The sequence below is a fragment of the Netta rufina genome, assembly GCF_964035555.1.
Source record: "Netta rufina genome assembly, chromosome: 23".
NCBI classification, from domain to species: Eukaryota; Metazoa; Chordata; class Aves; order Anseriformes; family Anatidae; genus Netta; species Netta rufina.
Window position 1 is genome coordinate 497,191 of NC_140147.1, and position 24,553 is coordinate 521,743.

Below are 24,553 nucleotides of genomic sequence, written 5' to 3' on the forward strand. Positions count from 1 at the left end.
GTTCATTTCCAGCATGGGAAGTCGAACCTTTTTCCACCACAGAGAGGAGGAGCAAAAGGAGGAAAGGAAACAGAGCTTGCAAATGACCTCCACAACTAGAAAGAAAAGGTTCAAAACCAGGTAAGCCACACAGACAGGGATAGTTTGAGCAAATCCTGTCCAGACAGGACTTTCTACAGCATTACACTCAGTACCAAACACTCACAGATTTGTTGAATTTTGAATTTATGAAATTATGGACATTTGTCTGGATTCTTTTTATGTGTGTCTGCCTCTGGAAGTGAGGAAGAAGAGAAGTTCAGCCTTTCAGAGTTATCCATAGCAGCTGCCCTTGCACTGACCTCTGAGATACCACAGTAAGTCAGAAATCATTATAACTCAAATACAAGCATTGTATCACCTTTGTATAGGGGTTACAGGTTCCAGCTCATTTCATTGGAATCAAAAAGACCAGGTTCAATCAAGAGTTCTTCCCTTAAAAACAAACAAACAAACAAACAAACAAACAAACCTCTACAAAAATGCAGGAAACTAAATTACATTGCCTTGGTACCTGTGATGATGAGCCCTCATAAGCCAGGGCTTAAGAGAAACTATATTTCATAGGAATAAATTGAAGATACAGAGTCAGATTAATATCTGTATCTGTATTAATATCTGTATATGTATTAATATTAATGGTAACAGAGGAACTCACCCCTCTTTCCAGAAAATCTTGGCAGCGATCCTGCTGTCCATCCTTCTGTGAGGGCTGAACAACCTACGTAGTGAGCAACACCCCTCTTCTCTAATCCCTCTGCCAATTACCCATATGGGATTAAAAGTGGTCAAATAGCAGATTCCCTTCTTGAGTTATTATACTATTATCTCTTTTGGTAGCACTGTTCGCTTTTATGACACATTATTGCTTGTCATCATACCCCATTGTAAATAAAAAACGATGTTTCTGTCCTTAATACTTGTTTAGATTTAAACAAAACTATGTACTATAAAACAATGCAAAAATAAATATAAGGCATTATCCTAAAATTTGTTGGCTTTTAATATACTCTTGCAGAGATCACAAGCTAAGAAGAGAAGCTGCCATCCTAGAGCTTGAGCAGAGGGGGCAAAAGAGGGTTCGGTTTGGAAATGAGATGGAAAAGCTGGAAAAGGAGGTTATTAGGAACTGCAGGCTGCTGCGTGTGAGAGCTGACCGGAAGGCCCTTCGGAGGAAGGTCAGAAAAGATGTCTCTATTGGTAGCAGAAATGCCAACAGGGTTGTAATTGCCAACACGAAGTAGCATTCTGGAGAAGATCCTAAACAGGTGTTGGGACAACCTCTATACCATCAGCAATAAGGACAAGGCCTTATACTCCTGCCCCTGAAGCGTTATTGTACACGTTCCTTGTGTAAAAGTGTTTGTGTAATTGGAAATAATCCCTTTCCATTGCCTTTATTTAGTCTATCTTTGTCACAGGCTGTAGAGAAGGCACAGATGGAGAAGGACTACATCGAGCTGCGTTCTGAGCGCCCTCCTATGTTCTGGATCCCCCTCCGGGTACACGCTGTGTGGGATAGGATGGAAGTGACACTGGCGTGCACAGTCCTGGCTTCGCCACCCCCACAGGTTACCTGGTATGTCCGCTGATACCAACAACTCATCCTGCCCGCGTGGTTGACGAAGTGTGTATATTTCAGGGGCAGCTGGAGGAGCAACATCTGGGTCCTCACAGAAAGGAGGAAGGGAGAGCTTAAGGATCACAGAAAATACTTTCAGTTTAGGTCCCTTCTTCAGTTTGACTGTTAGGACTGGTACAGACGTGAGGTATTTAGTAGGCCCTGAAGACAGTCAGCAGTCCTATGGGGCTCCTTTGGGATAGGACTGATGTCCACATTGATCTCCCTGCTTCCCTTGGTGCTCGGAAACCAGAATCTCCTGCCAGCACTAATTCACCCTGCATACGCACACCAGCAAGTCTTGGCTACCTTGGGTACCACACAAGTTCTGGCTTTGATGCCATCAGTCCTACAATTTGTGAAAACCGAACCAACTCTTTTACTTACTCAGCCCTGCTTATTTATCAGCATGCAGGAAAGGAAGAGTTATGTACCAGGCCTGATGGCAGTGTTCACCGTTAATAACAGAAGGACAGAAATAAATGAAAGATTGCCTCAGAAAACAATTGGCAGAGCGTTCTTTGATCAGTTTGTTAAAATGATTGACCATTCCTCCCATGGAAGCTTTGAAGCATGCAAACCTTTGGATTACTGCTGACTTCGCAGGCAGACAACTGCAAGAGGCTGCCTAAGCACTTGTCTACTCCTCTGTACCTCTGTCGTGTTTGACTGTCACTAATTTTAAAATAAGGTGTTAATTTTACCAGCCAGTCTCTTCATCCCTTCCTCAGCACCTTTGTGTCACCTTTGTGTTCAACTAGGTATAAAAACGGAGTCCCTATTGATCTTCGCCTAGCCCCGGCAGGAAAATACAAGATAAAAAACAAGTTTGGGATGTTGACCCTGCAGATCAGCAGGTAATGGATATACTCTTGTTTGTGAGGTGTTTTTTTCAGTTGAGTAAGACCTGTTCTCCTGAAACATCCAGTCTGTGTATGCTAAACAAAGAGGATAATTCTTCTGGCATCTGACCCTGCTTGACTTTAGTGTGTTGTATTTGAGCTAAGCCTTTGCTATCAGTGAGTGATATCAACGGTTCAGAAGGTTTAAATTTTTTTACAGAAATCTCACAGCCTTATTAATTTTTACTCCTTTTTTTTAGGCATGGCCAAAACATTGTCATTAAGGGTAGTGCCCTGCGCATTAGGAGCACTTCACAAGCAAACATACCAATATGAATTGCTACATTGACCAATTACTTGATCAATGTAATCAAAATGACATCAGCTCAACAACCCTGTGACCTATATAGGTGATAAATATTCCTGCATATCTTCACTGGAGCTTAGCGTTCTACAGGTCTTTTGCTTGCTCATAATGTGAAATCTTCTGCTTGTGTGTATTAAAAAAAAAATAATATATATATATATATATAAGTAATATCCACAGTCAAAAGGAAAGACACTTTCTTGATGAAAAGCAACCATCTGCTTCTAACTTGTGTCCTGTAAAGTATGAATAATGATTGAAACCTTAAATGAAGGGGAAATATTTTTTCAGATGCTCCATGGAAGATTCTGCTGAATACAGTGTTGAAATTAAGAATCAGTACGGCGAGGCTTACTCATTTGCTACAGTGCTCGTCAGGAGTAAGTAGAAAATGTTTTTTAGTTTTAAATTTTCAAATCCTTGAGATTCTTCAAAATAGTTTCAATTCTATATGTTAAATCAATTAAAAAAAAAAAAAAAAAGAGCACTCTGGAAAAACAGAGAAAGAAGTGAGAACTCTGTCAATAAGACAGGAAAATTCCTCTCATTTATTAGTGAGGGAAAAGCATAGCTAAATAAACTAATTTTTAGCAACCACCAATCAATATGTAATGGCTCTTAAAACAACTTCCCTTTCTCCATCACTTTTGATCTCAGGCAAAATCTTTCAGATTCCATATGGACACAGCTGTCTTTCTACTGTGCTGAAATTGTACTAAATTTAGAAACTTGTTTTTTTTTCTGGACTGATCTAAAACAGCCAAACATACTCAATGACTACAATACATAACAGGATTGGAAGGAGTGTCTTGCATTTCTAAAATTAAGAAAGAAATTGGTTAACACTTGCTGTGACTTTCATGTGGATCTCTTGGTGCAATACTGCATGGAATACTGTACCCCTCTCTCAAATCAGTAACCACCAGGAGCAAATACAGTGACTGGCATAGACTGGAGACTGGCACAAGCCAAATTCAGATGTGGTGAAAAATGTAAACCACCGCTACTTAAAAATTGAAATTATATAAAGCTTTAAGAAATATGCAATGAAGTCTCAAAGGATCATAGTTTAGCTGCTCATACTTCCTCTCTCTATATAAACACATATAGATAAAAATTTTGTCATTTAAAAAAAAAATAGACCTACAGAATTGCAGACAACTAAATGCCTCCAGTGGGACTGAGAGTCCAGGGAGCAACTTAAATGGTAACATGAATAGGAGGTGAAAAGGTTTGCTTTGGAGACCTCACAGATTGTGCCATGAGAGGTGTCTGGCTGAATGAACTGCAAACCCAGGGGTCTTTTTTGGTTTAGATAGATAGTGTATTTGTTGGTGGTGCTGTAATATATTCTTGGCTCTGTCATGGGTTATTTTATTATCATCTTTACTCTTTGCATGCTGTATTTTGATCACATCTGAATACCATTTGGAGATGCATATGCACACAGAAAAATGTGACTCAATAATTTTATTTTAAAATGTGCTGATATCGTTGTACACATCTGAGGGGAAGATAAACACTGGCATGAAATTTCCTAAAGGTATTTCCTTCTTGTCTTATAGAATATTATGGTAAAGAGTCGGGATTTGATTCAGAAATATACAGAAGTAAGTAAATGGCTATTACTATTATTTCTTTGACTTATATCCTGAAGCAAGCTGGCTTTTCTGAGCTATAGTTTTTCCTATTAGCTTGATTGCAAATGAAAAGTGCAAGGCTCAGATACCACTCTTAATATAATAAAAAAACTACAAGAAAGAAGACTCTGTGAAGTCTTGCTCATGCTGAAATTTGTTTTAATTTCATAGGATCCCTTATCGCCAGAGAGGCAGATTTTGCCTTTTCAATGAAACCCTTATTTTCAAGAGAAAAGGAGCCATTCACCCTCTCCTGTTACTTCTCCTCTGATTTACTTGAACATCAGCGAGACATTGCCTGGTTCAGAGATGGTTTGTATTCAATAGCTAAGCTCATATAAGCTTGTATACATATACACATCTCAATATACCATTTAATTTCACAGCTGTGATCTAATATTTACAGAAGAGAATTAGAATTCTGAATTCATGAGCTGCTCTCAGCTCTTCTCAAGCTATAGGTGCTATTATTTAATTGGCATGCTTTCCTCACTTGTAAAAGGATGACAGCACTCCAATGGTTTGGAGGTAATGACTTATTTCTGCTTGTAAGAATAGTTTAAGAGCCCTAGTTCTATACAGTGGTAGCTCAAAGTGTTTGCTGTTAAGTCACTGAAAAGATGGAGAAAAAAAACACCTTCTGACTATCCTGTGTTGCTCTGCTGCCAGACAAGGACGTCCGTCTTAGCCAGACTGGTAATTCTTTGTGTTATTAAGTTTTGGAAAGCAGAGGCAACATATTAAGATGCCTCTTGCCTTTTCAGCACTTACACCATAATCAGCCACAAAAATAACAGGACCTATTGAGTTTTAGTGATCTGAGGAGAATTTGGCTATAGTTTGTATTTCTGAGCAATTCCGGATTTGATAAATATATGCAAAATGTATAGCATGTGCCATCCTGCTTTCTGGGGTTTGAGGGCTACTCAGGCAGAAGATCCTGCAGGCTACATGGCAATGTGTTCTCAGGCAGAGCTGGTAAAATATTTGGCAAACCTCAGAGCATCCAGTTACCTGGTGTGAAGAGCACCTTTTACTCAATTTGTTTAAAGCTGCATTTTATTTTCTCTTTATTGCTTTCATTACAAGCTCTTCAGGATAAGGTCCACTCTTTCTGCGCTGTGTTTTGTGTACAAAGAGAACACAGAGGGACAGCCACCAAGTAGGATCAGAGTTTAGGACTGTATCTCAGACGCACAACAATCATAGCAGCAGAATTGTCTCGCAGACTCCTTTTCTTGCTCTGTTTTGTTGTTATTTTTGGTTCTGTTTTCACATTTGGAAATACAGTGATCCTGACTCCACCAGTTCAAGTGGAGATCCTTTACTTCTTTTCATGCTTCACAGGTGAGTTGCTGCAGAACTCAGAATGTCATAAATTAAAGTACCAAGACAGGGAAGCTTCTCTGACAGTGTCATGTGCTCACAAAGAAGACGAGGGATTTTACACTATCCACGTCCCCTCACTGGATGGATATAAGGAGCAGACCACTTACGTGTTTGTCAGAGGTATTATCAGGATACTGTCCTACTTGGAACAAAAAGCTCCTTTCCTAATACCTTGGCATAAAGGATTTCACAGCCTCATTCTCAAGAAAACGTGTCCCAATTATGTGCATGGGTACAATTAATAGAATGTCCAAATCCTGTTTTGAGTTGTGATTAAGGTTCTAGAAAATATGACTTGCATTACTGAGATGTAGGCCCTTTCACTCAGTAAATCAAGTTAAAATCAAGTTACTGAGGACAAGTTTTAGTACAGAGAAGAAAAAACCTTGACCACCGTAACTTGCTGTTTCCACAGATGCCGCAGCAGAAACGCCTGGTGCACCTGGATCCCCGCTCAATGTGAAATGCCATGACGTAAATAAAGATTGCTTGATTCTTTCTTGGGTAGCACCCAGTGATAATGGAGGAAGCCCAATCCTCGGATATTTTATTGAAAGGTCTGTATGTTGGCCATCCCAGAGCAGGAAAGCTCATCGTTATGTTGTGGACAAAGACCCGCAGGAACTCCACGGGCTGTGTTCCTTTCCAGGTGTGTTGCCGGGTCAGAGGAGTGGGTCCCGTGCAATGACAGGCCTGTGAAAACCTGCAGATACCCGGTCCTGGGCCTCACTGAAGGACAGACATACCAGTTCCGAGTAAAGGCTGTCAATAAAGCCGGCATCAGTCATCCTTCAAAAACCAGCGCTCCAGTTACAACATATGACCCCAGCAAGGACAAGAGAGTGACAGGTACGTTCTGAAACCAGGAACATGTGCTCTGCAAGTACAATGTGAGGCTGCAGGTATAAATGAATGCAGTTTGTCCAGATTCGCCTCATTCTCACAAACCTCATTGCAACATACTGCCGTGCTGTGCGTTTGCTGAACCCACCTCAGTACTATTCTGAAATAGAAAAGATCAACCACTCTTGGGATGTTTCAGTAAATGTGTGATGAAATGTATACAACTATGCATATAATTAAATTACGCGGTCTGATCTGTCTTTGCTGACAAGCTCCAAGCATTTTGACACAGTTCTGTATCTCTTACTGGATAACACTGTCCTGTTTAATATTCCAGTTATTCCATATGACGAAGGCAGGAAGATAGAAATTTTCAAGGATGACCTGGAAGGTATGTTCACATTTATACTGAGCCATTGTCTCGGAGAGAAATGACTGTTACAGAGCAACGAGATCAGTACTAACATGACTCAGGACATGGTAAAACATAACTGCAAGCCGCACAAGGAATGGAAAGCACCCTCTTTAACGTCTAATCTAAATCTCCTCTCTTTTAGTTTAAAACCATTCCCCCTCATCCAGTCATTATCTGACTGAGCAAAGTCTCTTCTTCTATACTAAAAAAATCTTACTTTAAAGTGGGAAAACATAATCTGTTTTAAAAGAACACTTTTCTGCTACATTATAACTAAAGCATATTCTATTCTGACTTCCCATAGGACACATTAAAGTTCCTTTGCCACCCACCAATGTTCACGCAAGTGAGGTCAGAGAAGATTATGTGGCTTTGGCCTGGGATGAACCAGACCCAAGAGGCAGAGAGCCACTGAATTACTACGTGGAAAAGGTAAGAAAATATTATCACATGGAAGGGAAACTGCTGCTACTCCTGAACAGAACTGTTTATTTCTCATATGGCCTATAGCACAGGCCAATATTTATTGACATTTATTGGCTGTTAATAACTGCTGGTGGATACTTACAGTAGTCAGTGAAAATAATTTGTCACCGCTTCTAAGGGAGAGGTTTCCTCCCATCTTAAAAAAATAAAATAATCATGTTTCTCCTAAAAACCTTGGCACAAAGTAGAAGGGAGGCAAAGGAGCTGAATTGCCCTGCTCTCCTGGAAATGTGGTCAGTCCCTTACTGGGGTGAGACGCCCTGAAAGGCTGCTCTAAGGGGAAGCTGCCTCTGCTTCGCCAGCACTGCTCACTGCACAGGGGACTGCAGAACTTTCTCGGCCTCTCTCCAGCTCCACAGCTTACTAGAGCCGTGATCCTGACTCTGACACCAACTTACATAGCAATAATTAGCAAAGAATAAATTAGTGAGTTTTACACCATACAGTGGTAGCGGAGTTGTAACAGGACTGTTCCTGCCCTGTGGGCCCCTAGGAGGGGAAAAGCCGTGAAGAACTGCACAGTAGTTCACTTTGCTGTTCCCCTCTAACCCCTTTGCTAATTAATTAGTATCTCCTACTGATTTCCTTCTATACGTATTCATTTCCCACCTGCTGTACCATTTCTGTTGCAAAGGGGCCCTCTGTTGCCATGGAAGAAAAGTTTGAGTTTATCAACAAGAAGTATATCATCTCTATTTTGGTGTTGGTTGGTTGGTTGGTTGGTTGTTTTAATACTTTCCTATAAAGATTGACTTTGTTATTCCTCAGAAGGGTTTTAAACTTTCACAAGTTGAAAATCATCACCTTTTTCTTTACAGTCAATTGTGGGCAGCAACTCCTGGCAAATGGTTAATCTGGATACGCCAGTTAATTCCCCAAGATTTGCACTCTTTGATCTTGTTAAGGGAAAATCATATTGCTTCCGCGTGCGATCTGTTAACAAGTACGGAATCAGTGAGCCATCCCTGCCCAGTGAACCCATAACTGCTGGAGCCAAACTGGGTAATTATTTCACTAATGTGCACTACACTAATGATATGGAAAAGGAGATGTACTATGAAATTCATGTGTGGGTTCCCCCTGCCCCCACCCTGCTTCCTTTAAATTTCATGTTATATTATTACACAGCAGTTGCTTTGATAGCAGGAAATCTCTTAATGCCTTAAATGCTTGTTTAATTACTTTGCAGTTGGTCAGTGCAGTGTAAATCTAACCAAGCAATGATGGGAGAATTACATTTAATTAAGTAAGGGACAGTTGAAGCCTGTGTTTACTCCAAGTATGCTTCCAGCACTCTAAAAAAAAAACAAAAAAACGAGGCTGCACAGGCCCGTGTCAGAAGGAACGATACAGCTGTGCTTGCTGAAGGAGCCTGTCTTGGGGGCTTCAGAGAAAGGAGCAGTCCCTGAAGGGCTGACTTGTTCTGTTTCCTTCCCAGGAATAACATGACAGTGAGAGATGCAAAGACTCATGCACATGTTTCCATTACACAGAGAGGACTATCTCTTTCTCTTATATTTTATTTATCCTCATATTAAAGCTGCCCTAGTATTCATTAATGCTGTCCTTTTTGTCAAGAGTGAAGCAGGTCCCGTTTCACAGTGGAGTCATGTGAGAGTTAATATACAAGTCTCGTTTGCATGCTGATTCAGAGGTTACGTAGGTGTACATGAGTATGAGGAATCACAAACCCAAACATAAACACTTAGGCTGTAGACCAGGACAATGTCTATGGTACTTTGCTGATTTGAAAGTGAAGCTCTGGAAAAGATGAATACATAATACAGCTCAACTCACTTATGAGAACCTTTGAATTTATAAGTTTTTTACTTATAAACTATAAACTATTTTTCTGTTTTCATTTTTTTCTTTTGTAGCTACTCTGCCACCACCTTCTCGGGTTTTAGCTTTCAGAGACACCAAGACATCTGTTGTTTTGCAGTGGGATAAGTTAAAGGATGGTCTGGAGCCTCTTGGCTACTACATATATTGTCGGGAAACTGGGACAGAAGGATGGCAAACCGTCAATAATAAGCCTGTGACATGTAACGAGTGAGTTCAGTTGTTATACTGCACTGAGAGAAGACAGGGTGCCAGCTCGGATTCCTCTGTGTATGGCTGGAGTCGTATTTCAGATAAAAAAAGAACTTCCTTCTCTGCACACACAGGCATGCACACACGCAAACACCACGTCCTCTTTTAGCATGAAGTATTGCTCACATGCTGAAATGCCCAGTCTTACTTTTACATCCAAAGCCAGACTGACAGCAAGGTCTGTGTGCATCTTCAGGCTCTGGGTCTGCAGAAGACAGACCTTGTGGCATGACCAGCAGAACCACATTCCATTTTTCTGCCTGCTTTCCAGAGAGTAAGTTGGTGTCACTCACACAGGGGATTCAGAAAACCTCTCTAACTGTGGGGGCCACATGTCAACCAAAAGGTCCATTAGAATTCCTATTTATTCTACTGGCAGTGCCAGACAGCAGCATTGCACCTCTCGGTATCTGATCTGTACTTACTGTCCGATTTATCGGTAGCCGTTTTATGTGGCACAGTGCTCTTTAATCTGTAACGGCAAATCATGGCTTTGCAAGGAACATTGCCTTATTAAAATATATTGCTGTCTGTTCAGAGGACTGTTTACCTGTACTCTGAAGAGTCAAATACAAACACAGTAATTTTCTCTCCTAGATTTACTGTTCCTGGGCTGCAGCCTGGAAAGGAGTATGTCTTCTGTGTGAAATCTGTCAGCGAGGCTGGACTAAGCGAAAGCTCACCAGAGACGGATCCTATCGTTGTCAGGCCAGCTATTGGTAAATAGTATATACATACACATACACACAAAAAATAACCCCCTCCAAGATGTATCTATCATACATAGCTATTGTGACACACAGTGGTAATAACAGTGAGCAGATAAGGAAACAAAAGCAAGAGGAATGTATTTTTTTGCACCCCCCTGGTTCTGTCACTAATTATACATGTCAGGGGTGAGCAAAGTTAATTAGCATTTTGACAAAGGAGTGTGTTAACGCTTACAGTATTCATTTGGTACTGGTACAAGTGAACGTTTTAAGTGCAGTTTTACCGGTGTCTTGAAATCAGCAATGTGAATTTCTCCAGAGCAATCATAAAGACCTACCCATCACGTTAAGACAGGAGCTGACCCTCAGCCTTCACCTTTATACCAACTCACTGTGTCCATCTTTCCTAACAGACAAAACATAAATTGACATGGAAGAAATGCCCTGAAACATTTCCATGACTTTTCTTGTGGCCTCTGAATAGGAATCCGCTCACTTCTCAATCCTTTCACTCTGTAAAAGTGGTATTAAGGGGCCTTAATATAAATAGCGTCACATCTGCTCTGCACACACAGGGCTCTCCTCCTCTCCCTGCTTTACCCAATGCATACACCTCCTTCCCCAGTCCCCAGACCCCAAGCCCGCACTGAACACCACCGTCCTTCCTCCTTCCCTTCACTGTGCAGCCCGGCCGTCCGCGCCCCGCGGGTTCGTGCTGCTGAGCTGTGGGAAGAGCGAGATGACCATCGGCTGGAAGCCCCCGAAGCACCGAGGAGGAACAAAGCTTCTGGGCTACTTCCTAGACCAGCACGATACATCTGAACTCGACTGGCATGAAGTCAACATTCAGCCAATTCCCCAACGAGTTTACACGGTATGAATTTCAGATATAATACTGAGCTTCCTCATGCGTAGTGGGAACCATAGCTCCAACACGAGATGAGCTGCTCTTCCTCTACTTCCTCTAGTCCAGAACTTTCCCCATGCCTCATAAGAGTGCTGCCATGCAAGGCCATGCCAATAATCTCTTTGTGCTTCTGAACCCAAAGGTTGGCAACCTCAAGGAAGGGCACCTCTATGAATTCCGGGCTTGTGCAGTGAACATGGCTGGTGTTGGGGAAGTGTCTGAACCCAGCGACACGTTCAAGTGTGAGGAATGGACAATGCCAGAACCAGGTACCTCTCACAAAAAGAACAGGCAGAAGAGTATCACCAGCTACACCAGGTATCTTCTCACTCTTCTGTGACTCCGAGGGACTTCTGAAGACTAAATCTGTACACAGCTGGGTCCCGGTGTACAGATGCACACAAACACTTCTGGGGACCTTTTGATTCAGATGTAGCATATTATTTCTGCATTACACACGTCTAGCATCAAGGTATTTTTAATAATATTGTTTCCAGAGAATGAAGAATCTGGATCAAATACCCTAATATCTTTGTATATTACACCAGAGCACATAACATCAAACCAGCTGATGTATGCTTTTTTTCCCCTAGAACCTATGTTTCTAGAACTTGTATGGTTGAATAGCATAGAAAGCACCACCTGTGGGCCCACTATTCACTTTTTAACAAAAAGCTTTGCTTTCTGATCTCAAACTCAAACGATGTGCGCCTGCTTGCATTTCTAATGTTATTGCTTGACAGCCCACTCTTCTCCGGACAGGCCCTCCTTATGACGTGAAGTTCACAGAAGTAAGAGACTCGTCCCTGATGCTACACTGGCAAGCCCCGCTGTACACAGGTGCAGGTCCAGTTACAGGATACTACGTGGATGTGTGTGAGGAAGGGTCAGAGGAATGGAAGCAAATAAACAAGCAGCCCGTAGCCACCACCCACATGAAGGTCTGTATGTGCACTTACTATCCAAATGTCGCTTCTCATTCAGCCTTATGTTAATTCCTGTCCCTGGTTCCTACAGGTTTCAGATCTAGAGACAGGGAAATGCTTTATTTTCCGAGTAAGAGCACTGAACAAGGCTGGAATTGGGCCCCCTTCGCTCCCCTCAGATCCTGTGGTGGCTAAAACCAAGCCTGGTATGAAACTGAAGTGGTGAGATTTTAAATATTAGCTACATGTTCCATAGCAAGAAAAAGCCTGAGTCAAAATAAAGATTAGCAAATTAATCTGCCCAAATGAATTTACTCTAGCTGTACACTCTCTGGCCTTTAAGCCGGATGTCCAGATGTTACCTGTTTTGGTAAGGGATGTTTTGTGGTGTTATTTTTTCCTTTGTTTGCTTTTGTCATACAGGCACAAATGAAATCGAACTTGGGGTTGATGAAGAGGGTCTCATTTATATGGCTTTTGAAGCTCCTGAGAAGAATGACTCTTCTGAATTTATCTGGTCAAAGGACTATGAAGGACCACCAGATGCTGACAGAGTTCGGACTGAAGAGAAGGGCAATAAGTGAGTACATTATGCACACTGAGAAAATGAATTGTGGACTGTGGAATAAAGAATGCCTTAAACACAGAGAAAAATGTGAGGGCAAAGGTTTCCCTCTCCTCCCAATATACAAGTAAACTGGTGAACTTCTGCAAATCTCCCTGATTCCCAGCTCTGCTGTCTATGGAATGGGGCAGGCAGGGAAATGGTCAGGTCACAGAAGGGAAATAACATCTCTTATATTGTTCATGCTTTTGCCTTGCTTCTCAGTGTCACGTACATGTGATGTTCCAGATGTATCAAATGTATTGTATTCTTTTACAAAAAGCATAAATTTTAAACAAAATATTTTTTCTATTATTACTTTCAAGATCTAAGCTTATACTGACAAACCCATCAGAAAAGGACTTGGGGGTATATTCAGTGGAGGTCACAGATGTAGATGAAGATACCTCTGCCAGCTGCACTTTAACAAAAGAAGGTAAAAACTGATAATTAACAAGCACCAAAATCTAATGTGCCATAATTTTCTAGTATGGAGATGTTTGGAGGAAAGCTTCTCCTAGAGGAATCGTAAGTGACTGACGTCACTTGATGATAGGGGTATCATTAGAAAGATGTTTCTCATTCCCTGAAGGCCAAAGGGCAGTTTCTTTTCCAGTCCCCTACAAAAAGATACCATAGTCCTGGAAGGTCGTTTTTCCATTAGAGTTCAGATTTCACACACAGCTACACTATCACAGTTATTTAAAACTTTAAAATATTTCTCAAGTTGATAGAACCAACGTTCTGTTTGGACATAACTAAGAACTGTCTTCACCACCACTTCAGGCCCTCCCTGCTATGGAATGTTTTGTACTTATTATCTTCTTCTTGACATAAACAAAGTTCATTGACAAATTAAGCCCAATTTATATAATGATTTTGATTTGGCCTAGTTGTACTAGTCTAAATGATTTCTTATTCTTTGCATTTCAGACCTGGACAAGTTACTGAAACGTAGCCATGAAATCAGGAACCCGTGTAAGTTGAACCAGGCTGAGGCCACTACCATATAGATAGATTCTGAAAGGGGAACTCTGGCATAATCCTGGCTGAGCCAAGTTCTGTGGTTTATATATGAATTCCCCTTGGTGGTTCTCTTTGTTTTCCAGTGATAAAGCTGGTATCTGGGTGGAATGTTGATGTTCTGGAGAAAGGAGAAGTGCGGCTGTGGCTGGAGGTTGAAAAGCTGTCACCAAACGCAGAACTGCATTTAATCTTCAATGAGAAGGAGCTTAAAAGTACTCCAGTACGTTTGGGTATTTTTAATTCTGACTTACTTTCCCCTTGCTGAACAGGGAAGTTGACCAACTGGGCACATCCCACACTTTCTAAATTACCATCAGACATTTTGATGTGTGCTTTTGGGAGGCTCTGTGCCTTGATTTCCCACTGTGCATAAGCAGAAAGCCAACTGTCTGCTTCTCAAGCTGTCTGGCCTTAGTAGCATGCACAGCCACAGGACTGACGCTCAGTTAAAGGCAGGGCAGTCCTCCTCAGTGCTACGGCCAGCAGAAACCTCAGTGGTAAGATGCAGAGAACACCTTCTCCTTAGCCAGCATTCCTCCCACCATGAGAAGCTGCCTCTGTCAACTGTGCTGCAGCAGATTTCCCTTTTACACATGGATTTTCCAACAAAGCCCAGCCATGTCCCATTCATCTGATACTAGATGCACCTGTGCAGGACTGAGAGCTTCCTCTTAGTGAACGATCTGAACTCATTTAAGAGGATGGTAAAGAAATATACCATCTCTGACAATGAGGCAGGATATTTTTTCTTCTATTTTAACAAGCAAAGCTGCAAGGTATCCACCCTCACTCTTTGAACTGCATACAGATAATGAATTCTAAGAGCAGATGAAAGTGATTTATTGCTCTGGAAATAACTGGAAATAACACTGCATCACATGTTACAATACACTCCTACCTTCTGATATATTTTTTCAAAAGAGTTCTAGCCTCTTCCTTGTCTTCCCATATCAAGTTAATATTTTAACATTTAAAAAGCATTTGGAATGACAGGAGCAGAATGGAGAACAGTTGAGAATGAAGAACACCATAAATCACGTGCCTGTCAGTTAAAATGCAGTGTAGCAATGCCAAGATAACAAAAAAGCAAAACAAAACAAAAAACCACCACAGATACAACAAAGGGATAGGAGTACACCAAAGATTTTCAGAGCTTTTATTGCAATCGTTCCTGGTTTTGGGAGGAGGGCTGGTTTTTTAAAGCAATGTGTAGTGAATTTATTGAAGACTTTTGCCTATTATAAGAACTGTCTTTTCTACACTGGAGAACTGACATAGTAATGCGTGATTACAAAGTGTTTGCCAGGCTCTTTGTAACAATAATATTTGCCTAGAGCAAACAAGGAGGTGAGGCCTAAGGATGGTATTTACATTTAAGGTATTTACATGTAAGTGTCTGGCAGGTTTCGGGGTGTGTGTGTAAAAGATTCAGTAGTGGTTGCACGGTGTCAGAGGGTGGCAATATTACTTTTAATTGCCCAAATATGTGATTACTTGCATTATACTAAAAATCATAGAGATCCTGGCAGGGTGAAAACTCTGTAATACGCAACAAGAAAGAATGCATTGTGTTGTGTGGTTTTAACAGAAACTTCCTCCTGGAGAAAAGCTCTGCTGCATGCAATTCTGCTGTGCCTAAGTGCACAAGCAAAGAATAGATGAATCACAGAACACAGAATACCAGAGTGCAGTGGCCTCATTACACCTGTAGGATGAGGGAAATATATGAGGATACATACATAATGGGACTCTGGTGTCTGAGTGTCTTGTGAAAGATGTGCCAGGATCTAGCCTTGGAACTGCTCCTCTGTGGAAAAGCTATTTAATTTATCATATTTGCTTTGTTTTACACAGACACATAAAATAAACTTTGTCAAAGGAAAAGGTCTGGTAGAACTGATAATCCAGAATTTCTGTGATGATGATAAAGGGATGTACACAGCCCAGCTGCAAGATGGAAAAGCTAAAAATCAATTCACCCTAGTTCTTTTGGATGAACGTAAGTGGAAATTCAGTATCAAATATAGACTGCCATGCTGAGTGGAAATTTTTCGAGGCACTAAAGTATTTCTGACAGCTATACTGGCACACTGGGAATGCGGAGAACAAATTTTAGCATACATTTAAAGTCAATTGTGTAAGAAATAATCTGTATTTCTCTTCTCTTTAACATAAATTGAAGCTTTTGGTCTTACAAATAGGGTCCCTGATGATAAAAATGATCTGCTAAAGTAAAACATCTAGTGAATCTAGTTTAGTTATTGTTTCCAAATGTCTTACATTATTATCTTGCTATGTCAAACTGCCTGTATCTTGGCAGCAAACTGTATGGCAAGTATTATGATACGTACCTATTTATTTCAGGACAGGATCAGGTTGAAAATTCAGCGTATTTAACAGCTGGTCAGTTGCATCAAACCAAATGCAATAAAGAAACTAGTGTCGATTGTAATGAAGGCAAGTCCAAGCAACAAAGAAAGATAAACATGAAACATGCAGGGTCCTTGTACGTGCTAGTACAGAGAGACTCTTCAATAAATTAAAAACAGGAAGCAACAAGATTAGCATTCAAATTCTTCCCCATACACTCTCTATCTCCATCTTCAGTTCTTGCAAACAATTTGATGATTTCAAGCAACCTTACAACCAGGCTCTCATGGGGTGATCCAGCACACGTTAAGTTCAGAATAGAAAATGAGCTTGACTTGTGCTCTGTAAGTGCACATTTTTCTTTAGTGATGATGAAAGAAGTAGAGAAACCTCAAGTTGCATACAGTTGTTTAAAAGTGAGGTAAATTTTATGCTCTCTGCCTTCCTTTGTGTTTCCTACTTTTAAAACATTTTAATTTCAGGGTTTCTAGCCTATATTTTTGTATGGTCAAAAGTCCTATTTCATTTCCTAAATGCATAATGCTCAGGTCTCCAAAGACGCTTCTGTTCATGATGATAAATATCACAGACTCGGCAACCAGTACAATCAAGAAAAGGATGGTACTGATCTTCTCAAGGTTCTGTGAGGCCAGAGGTAACCGGTACTAGGACACCGTACAAACATCTATCAGAGCTCTTATGATAGCACCCTTTGCAACCAGAAATCTCTAGTGTTATACTAAGAAACAGGTGCTTTTGTTGACTTTGACAATTACTGTTCTTACAGGTTTTGCTAAAGTCGCAGAGGAGGCTGATGCAAAACGGAGAGAATGGAAGAAAAAGCAGGGTAAGATAAGCTGAAGGGTAATGACTTACCAGAGAAGTAAACAAGGTTCTCTAGGCATGTTTAAAAAGATCATGTGTCCCACTTTCACTTTATCCCCCATCTTACATTCATGGATAAAAAAGCTTATAAAACAGTTTCAGAGAAAAAAAAAAATATTACAGTTGGAAAGATGATCATCCCCTTCCAACTGGGATACAAGTATCCACCAGCAGCTGCCGTACCAGAGAGGGCCAGGGGCACAGCCGCCTGTCTTCAGAGATGCACAGTATAAGTTTAAGCTGTGTATAAAGCAACTTTTCCCTCAGTTTACCCCTACAGGAATATTCAGGAAGAAAAATTAGAAAGTATACAACTTGTCTACTCTGTTGCACTTCACTCAAAAAATCTCTCTCATATCCCACACTGCATGCAAAGCTGTCATGCAGTAAAGGCATCCTAGGCATCAACACTAACATCACTTTAAGGTATGATTCCTCAATAAACATAAGATCTGTTGCCTTAGGACATTACAAGAGCAGCAAAAATTGTGTGCTGTAAACTGGTGCCTGGTGTATGCAAAACTAAAAAGCATGAAACTCTCCCAACGAGCACCACTGCTGGGATTCGCCACTAGATGGGGGCATTTCTGTAGCTAATTAGGAGCTGTGGAACTGTACAGCAAAAAAACACTTATTTTCTTTTATAGGCCCGTATTTTATAGAGAATTTGAGATGGAAGGTTACCGAGAGCTGTGAAGTACTCCTTACCTGCAAGGTACGTACATCTCTGTGATGCAACTGCACAGCCTGAATTCCTTTAGCATTAAATTTTAAGTGCGAAATTTAAGGGATGGGAACAAACAATGCTCCTTTAAATGGTTATTTTCAGACCAATGAAGGGTAAGAGATAGTATATCTTGGACAGAATTTTCAATAAAGAAGGAAGTTTCCAGAATTCTTACACCAATCCTGTAATGCAAGTGATGTTTTGCATCAGGGCATGTTGGCATTCAGAAACAAAATACACTTAAGAACCTGACTTCTAAACCTTGACTTTAAACAGGCAACGAACCTGAGAAAGGACACCAGCTTCCAGTGGTTCTTCAATAAGAAGGCACGAACAGGCGGCGTGTTTGATCCACAGACTGGGATAGGAACTCTTTGTGTTAAAAAGGTGAAAAACATAAAAGCAACTCAGCAGCACTGGCAGTCACGTCAACGTGCAAACATAGGGTTATCTTACACGTAACGTTCAATTTGTGTTTTGGGTAGTGCCCACTAAATGAAAGAAGAATTAATGCTATAGCCAGCTGAATTAGATGTTTTTAGCAGTGAGTGGCTGTGAAAAGTTTAAGTGTGGGCTCTGCAGGTTTTCTGAGCAAGATTTGTTGCCCATTCTGGAGACAAACTTTAGTCAAAGAAAAAAAAAAAAAAAAAGTTACTGTGCTCATTACTGAAATGACTGAATGAAATTTAAGGCTTAACCTGCAGAGAAGGCCAGACACGCTGAGCTAATGCCCGCTGTAGTCTCAACTCTGCCTCAGGGGACTACAGCTGAGGAAAGGCAGCGTGGTGGTGCAGATCTCTGCATGGCTAACTTGAATCCCACTTTCTTCTTTTGCCATCCTTTCTGATCAGTCCAGCCTCAATCCAGGGAAGACGAAAATCTCAGCTCTCTGCCTTTTCGAAGTCCTGCCTTATTTCAATAATATGTGAAGATTCCATTGTCCTTTTTTGTTGTTGTTTTGTCCTGTTTTATTATTATCTATGTACATACGTATTTGACAGATAACCAAAGCAGATGAGGGCCAGTACAAAGCACTTGTTTCAGATAACCGAGGAGAAGACTACACCCAACTTGATCTCACAAAAGGATGTAAGAGAACCTTGTATACGGCAATATTACACATACACACCTGCCTGGATTCATTTTGGATCTAAAAACAAATTTCATAACTTGCTACCACGTCTTCAACTGCAGATGTTGAGTGCTAAGGAAGATAGGAGCATCTAAATACAGTAAAAAATACAGCATCTAAAAATAAACAAACTGGTGACAAAACCCCCATACCCAGTAAGCTTTGCAACAGAAGAAGACAAAGAATAACTGATATATTCTAAACATAATGAAATTAAGTTAGTAGATCAGATGTGATCTGCTAAGTAGTGCATGGTTAGTTAAATATCGTTATGTCTTTGCAGCCTTTGAAGACCTCCTGAAGGAGCTGTGCAGGATCAGCGGTACGTCCCTTTCTCCTCAGCTGGTCCAGTAATTACAGCAGGGGGAAAATTTGGGCAAGTTGAACGTTCAGCTAGCCACATTCTCCAGAGAGAAATGTTAATATGTTGCTTGGGATTTTGTTTGCATAGCATGTAAAATTACATGGATATTCTTGGATGTCCTCCTCAATTTCAGTTTTTCAATTATACTATCAGCTCTTTCTGCTTCACCTCTGAAAATTCAGCCTACTGAAGAAGGCATCAAAATCTACACGGATGTGAAGTACTACACAGACTACATGAAAACAACCTGGTATCACAAGTAAGTCCCCAAAAGACATTTGCAAGGCTTGTGGGGGTACTGTTGCTTGTACATCATAAAAATGTTGCTTTTTTATCATAAAAATTAAGCATCTTAGGCCTGAATCCTTATTTTCTAAGGCAATGGGAGATTTATCAGGGTAAAGACTGAAAACCACAACTCTCTCTGAAATCTGAATCATGTCTGGGAATTCCAAAATAAACAAGTCGTGCTATTTTTATCTTAGCATTGCATAAATATTTACAAGTGGTCATCTTTACTAGAATAATAATTTAAGGTACCGCTCAGTTACAGCCACCTTGGTTACAAACAGGAAAGGAATCTGTCATTTTTTCCCAAGTCCTTTATGTCTACTATCTTACACTTCCATAAACCGTATTACCCCACTGTGAGAAACAAATATTCCCAAACGTTACAACATTCTTTCCAAACATGAGCTAATTTAGCCTCATAACATCTTGGTCAAATAGAGAAATGCCTTTTTATTACACATCTCCTACAGACATATTAAAAATTGGCCTCCTTGTATGATGTTTAAGGGCTAAACGTATGTGATGCCTACATCCTATTTAATCTCGTCCATAAGAATCAGGAGGTCTATTGTAGGGTTTGTAGAGCTTTGGCAAACTGCCCAAACACAGAGATAGATGCCCAGTGAGATTTTCAAGTGAGTGAGTCCGTAACTCTCCATGAAATGCGCAGTGAGGTCCTGACTCCCACCTTCTTGTTCTAAGTGGTTTAGGACTAACAGAAAGTTATCACTCTAATTTATGCAGCTCTGCTAAATAGTATTGAAATTATATAATTTGTTTGCTTAGGGAGAAGCAAGTGGAAAGTCGTGACAGACTGAAAGCTGGGAGCACGATGAATCAGATCTGGCTTCACATCCTGAACCCCACAGATGCAGATAAGGGAAAATACGTCCTGGAGTTATTTGATGGGAATGACACTCACAAGCTGTCAACGGACTTGTCTGGGCAAGGTAAACTGAGTCAACAGCACGGCCACGGGAATCAGATCTACCTGAGCTGCTCTCCAGGATTCCTTCAAACCATTGGCAGCAATTCCTCTCTCTCGTGTTTGAGCTGGAGGTTTGGTTCCATGACAACATGCTACGAAACTGGGTTCAGAAAGACAATGAACTGCCCATAAAAGTCAAAGGAAACCTGAGGAGAGGAGAATGGAGCAGCAGAAGGGACCCAAGTCTTTAGGGCACCTTGCTGCCAGAGCATAAGGAGCTGCTGGGGGAAGGATGAGTGGGAGGACAGCTGCTCCCGGGACATGTGGGATTCCCCCGAGGCTGCCAGAGCTTACAAGCAGCACCCTGGAAAAGAGAACATTGCTTCAGGTTTACAAAGGCTTTTCCAAACAGTCCAAAGGATTCTTTTCCTTCTGAGGAAAGGGAATATCAGGCTCCACTTATTTCAGTACTTTATAAGTACATTCTTACTTCCTTAAGGCATGTATAATGTATAAGTCATAGTTAATTAGATGTAGCTGTGCACACAAATACCTGCATTTCCAAACCCAATGCATTACATTAAACCTACTGTCAAAAGAAATAAACAGCAACTTTCCCTAAAAACATTTCTTTCCTTGCAGCCTTTGAAGATGCCCTGGCTGAGCACAGAAGGCTAAAGTAAGTTTCTGCCTAACTATTTTCACAGCCAAACTAATCTATTTCAGGTGTCATATTCTATACTGAGAATACAAGGCCGAATAAATAAAACCGCTATAATTTTATCTCTCTCTCTTCATTTTCAGAGAAGCAGCAGTAGCAGAAAAGTGTAAGTAAATGAATTTCCTTCCTTCTGCCAAACACAGCCAAGTGATACACTGATAAGTAAAACTAAAAGGTCGTATTTGCTTATTCCCAGGTCGTGCCAGAGTTGTTCAAGGTCTGCCAGATGTTGCCACCATCATGGAGGACAAGGTAATATTGAGTAACTGTCCGTGTAACTGGGCCTTGCACAGACACGAGAAGGACTGCTGGGAGAAGGCTCCTGCCGTCTCCCTCCTGTGCGGTTCCAGGAGCTTTCCAGAACTACTGCTGAAGGAGCAAAGTGGTACCCTCTGTGCCACCTGTGTCAGTCCCATTTGTTGTTGATGTGCTTCCGAATGTGCACGTGCTTCTGCACTTACAGGTGCTTTCCCTGGCACAGAATCTTCTGTCATGTCACAGGTGTAACAGATGCTTTCTAGGTCTGATTCCCAGTTAGATCCTTTCTGTTGTCTTCCCATGAAATACAACTAGACCAGGGGTTAAGTGCTGAACCTGGTTTTTCCCATTATATAAACTTGATACCTACATTTCTGGGTCACATTCCCCTTTACTACTACACAGGCAAAATAAGTAACAAGTCTGTAAAGTAATTGCAAATTCACCATGTGTCTATTTAAGTGCCACTTCATGGTGTAAGAAAGTTGTAAAAAGACAGCAGCACAAATATTAGTCAGGCCCCGTGAACTTAGGTTAATCCTGATTATACTGGAAGATATCAGGAAAAGGAAATGGACAGTCCTGGAATCTCACCTACTAAAAACCTAGAAGAATTTGCCAAGTGCTTAAAACGCCTCAGGTCATTTCTGACACTTTATTACCAAGGTTGTGAAAGTCACTATCATAAGAATTTTCTAGTTCCATAGAAGCTGCACAGAACAGCAATAAAATTTAATTAAGGACCACCATTTCTTATAGCCACAAACTAGACAGCCAATTAAATGCAATTGCAAAGTAACAACTTTAAAAATAAACATTTTTAAATAATAGTTATCTTTCAGGAGTCATCACTCTCAGTTTATAAAACAAAGACCTGAGATAAAAGTACGTGTGCTATTTGACGAACACATCATATAATATAACCCATAATGCACAATACAGTCAATAAGCAGCCCTGGTGGACTTCTCCTGATCTTGATTTTTATTTTTCTTAATCTCACAACAATGAATTTCTTTGCTCAATTACATGTTTGTAATCTCTCTGTTTTACAACAGACCCTGTGTTTAACTTGCTGTGTATCTGGAGATCCTTACCCAGAAATCACTTGGTTCAAAAATGAGAAGGTTATCATCTTTAAAGATCGTTACAAAATGGATGTGAAGGGGACAGTTGTCACAATTACCATAGAGAAAGTCTGCAATGAAGACACAGGAAAATACAGCATCTATGTCAAGAACAAATATGGTTCTGAAACAGGGCAGGTTACTATCAGTGTCTATAAGCATGGAGAGATACCAGTAGGAACAGATGAAAAGACCCAGGTGGAAACTGTAATGAGAAAGCCTAAATGAATTAGGCAACTATATCTCATTGAAATTAAAAGAAATTTGACTCCTTTGGATTCACTCGAATGTCTCCACCCTAAAATTCAGTCTCATATCTCCATTTTTATTTCAGTATTATTTTAGTATTTTTATTTTGATGGTTGCTAGAAAACAATTCTCACTTGTGTGTGGGTGCATGCACACACTTGCATGCTCACTTTACAGAGAAAACGCTTTCCTGCCAAGTTATGTTGTGTGGGAAATTCCAGAGGATTCACGCGCATGAAAACTAGGCCTTTAGTAGAGGGTTTTTGTTCTTTTTTTTGTGTGTGTGTGTGTGTTGTTGTTTGTTTTTGTATTAAATCCTCATGTGTTACTGATTATCTTGTAGCTGAGCAATGTTTATGTCTATATTATTAAACTTATAACCTGAGTGACACCTTAGCACTGTCATCAGCACATCCATTTTGAAATGAGTTAGAAGTGAAGAATTTTCATAAGTACTGTGTGAAAGTCTTGAAGTATTCACCTTCACAGACTTAAGCCATACGGGAAGAAAACGAGGCCTGGTGCTTCACAGAGGAACACGTTCAGCTTCTCTCTGCACTGACACGCAGCAATACGCTTACACAAGAGGATTGAGTGAAAGTCCACAAAGTTGGACCCAGATCCTTCCATCCTCCAGCACACCTATATTCTTTAGAATTAAACAACTTTTATGTTTATTAGTTACGTTGGACTGTTACGAATGCAGAAGAAAGTGTGGGCTCTCAAATGCTCTAAAGCGATACCTACACTCCCAGCTCCTACCAGTAAAACCATGTCTGGGAGAGAGAAAGACTGACTGTATTCCTGACAGAGCCATACAGCTACAGTCATTTATTCAGCAAATAAATCAGAATTGGAGCACAAGTTTTCTTAGAGCCTCAGATGCTGTCTGCTAATCAGAATTAGAAGTAAAATAGGCTTGAATATAACCATTTCCTACACTATGGGCAACTGGCTCTTCGTGTCTGAATTCTTATTTGCTAATAATAATAATAATGTTAATTTGTAAGAAAAAGATCAGAATTGTTTTCCTGTTCAAATAGAAGAATTACTGACCTGTATAGAGTAACAAAAGTTAACTTAGAAAGGTCAGCTACCCCTGGGATATAGGCTCTATTTGAATTAAGCAATATAATTGCAAGACACACAATCTAGTGAATGCCTTCCAAAATCAACAACCATTCTTGCACAGACAGCAAGGAATATCACTCACTGTCTATAATGACTGAAGAATTCTTGGTGCAGTTGGTGAGAAGAAAAGTAACACATTACATTTACTCCTTTCATTTCAGTCTCCAAGCAATGTTCCATATTTTATTTTACCTTTAATTTTCTATGTATGCAATGACTATTTAAAAAAAACAACAACAACAACAACAAAAATACATTTAATACAGATTTAGATGCACGTTACTGACATCTACTGGACAAAATCATAACTGACTGTCCCACCCCAACGAGACTCCCTGCCATCCAGTGATTGGAGGACCATAATTTTGGAAGAAATAGTTGTGGGTTTTATTCCCACCTTGTAAGTTCCAAGTGCCTGTAGCACTGAATATTGTGATGATTAGGAGGTTCCTACCCTACAACA

The 24,553-nt window shown here is 40.5% G+C and overlaps 1 protein-coding gene across 1 annotated transcript; it reads left to right on the plus strand.

Moving 5' to 3' along the window:
- Positions 1–13: 13 nt before the first annotated feature.
- MYOM3 (myomesin 3) lies at positions 14–22,938 on the plus strand (the record flags this gene model as incomplete). The annotated part of the gene is made up of 36 exons (XM_084300578.1): positions 14–120; positions 282–356; positions 1,058–1,217; positions 1,461–1,618; positions 2,422–2,517; positions 3,161–3,249; positions 4,435–4,479; positions 4,681–4,821; positions 5,857–6,018; positions 6,314–6,455; positions 6,548–6,747; positions 7,079–7,132; positions 7,461–7,588; positions 8,461–8,644; positions 9,520–9,694; positions 10,334–10,455; positions 11,133–11,320; positions 11,496–11,622; positions 12,116–12,294; positions 12,371–12,485; positions 12,703–12,859; positions 13,210–13,319; positions 13,817–13,861; positions 13,993–14,129; positions 15,764–15,908; positions 17,067–17,126; positions 17,812–17,879; positions 18,168–18,278; positions 18,893–18,980; positions 19,307–19,345; positions 19,541–19,646; positions 20,465–20,628; positions 21,249–21,285; positions 21,411–21,433; positions 21,524–21,579; positions 22,642–22,938. 36 exons carry the CDS (start codon positions 14–16, stop codon positions 22,936–22,938), a joined length of 4,290 nt encoding a protein of 1,429 aa, XP_084156704.1.
- Positions 22,939–24,553: the final 1,615 nt, after the last annotated feature.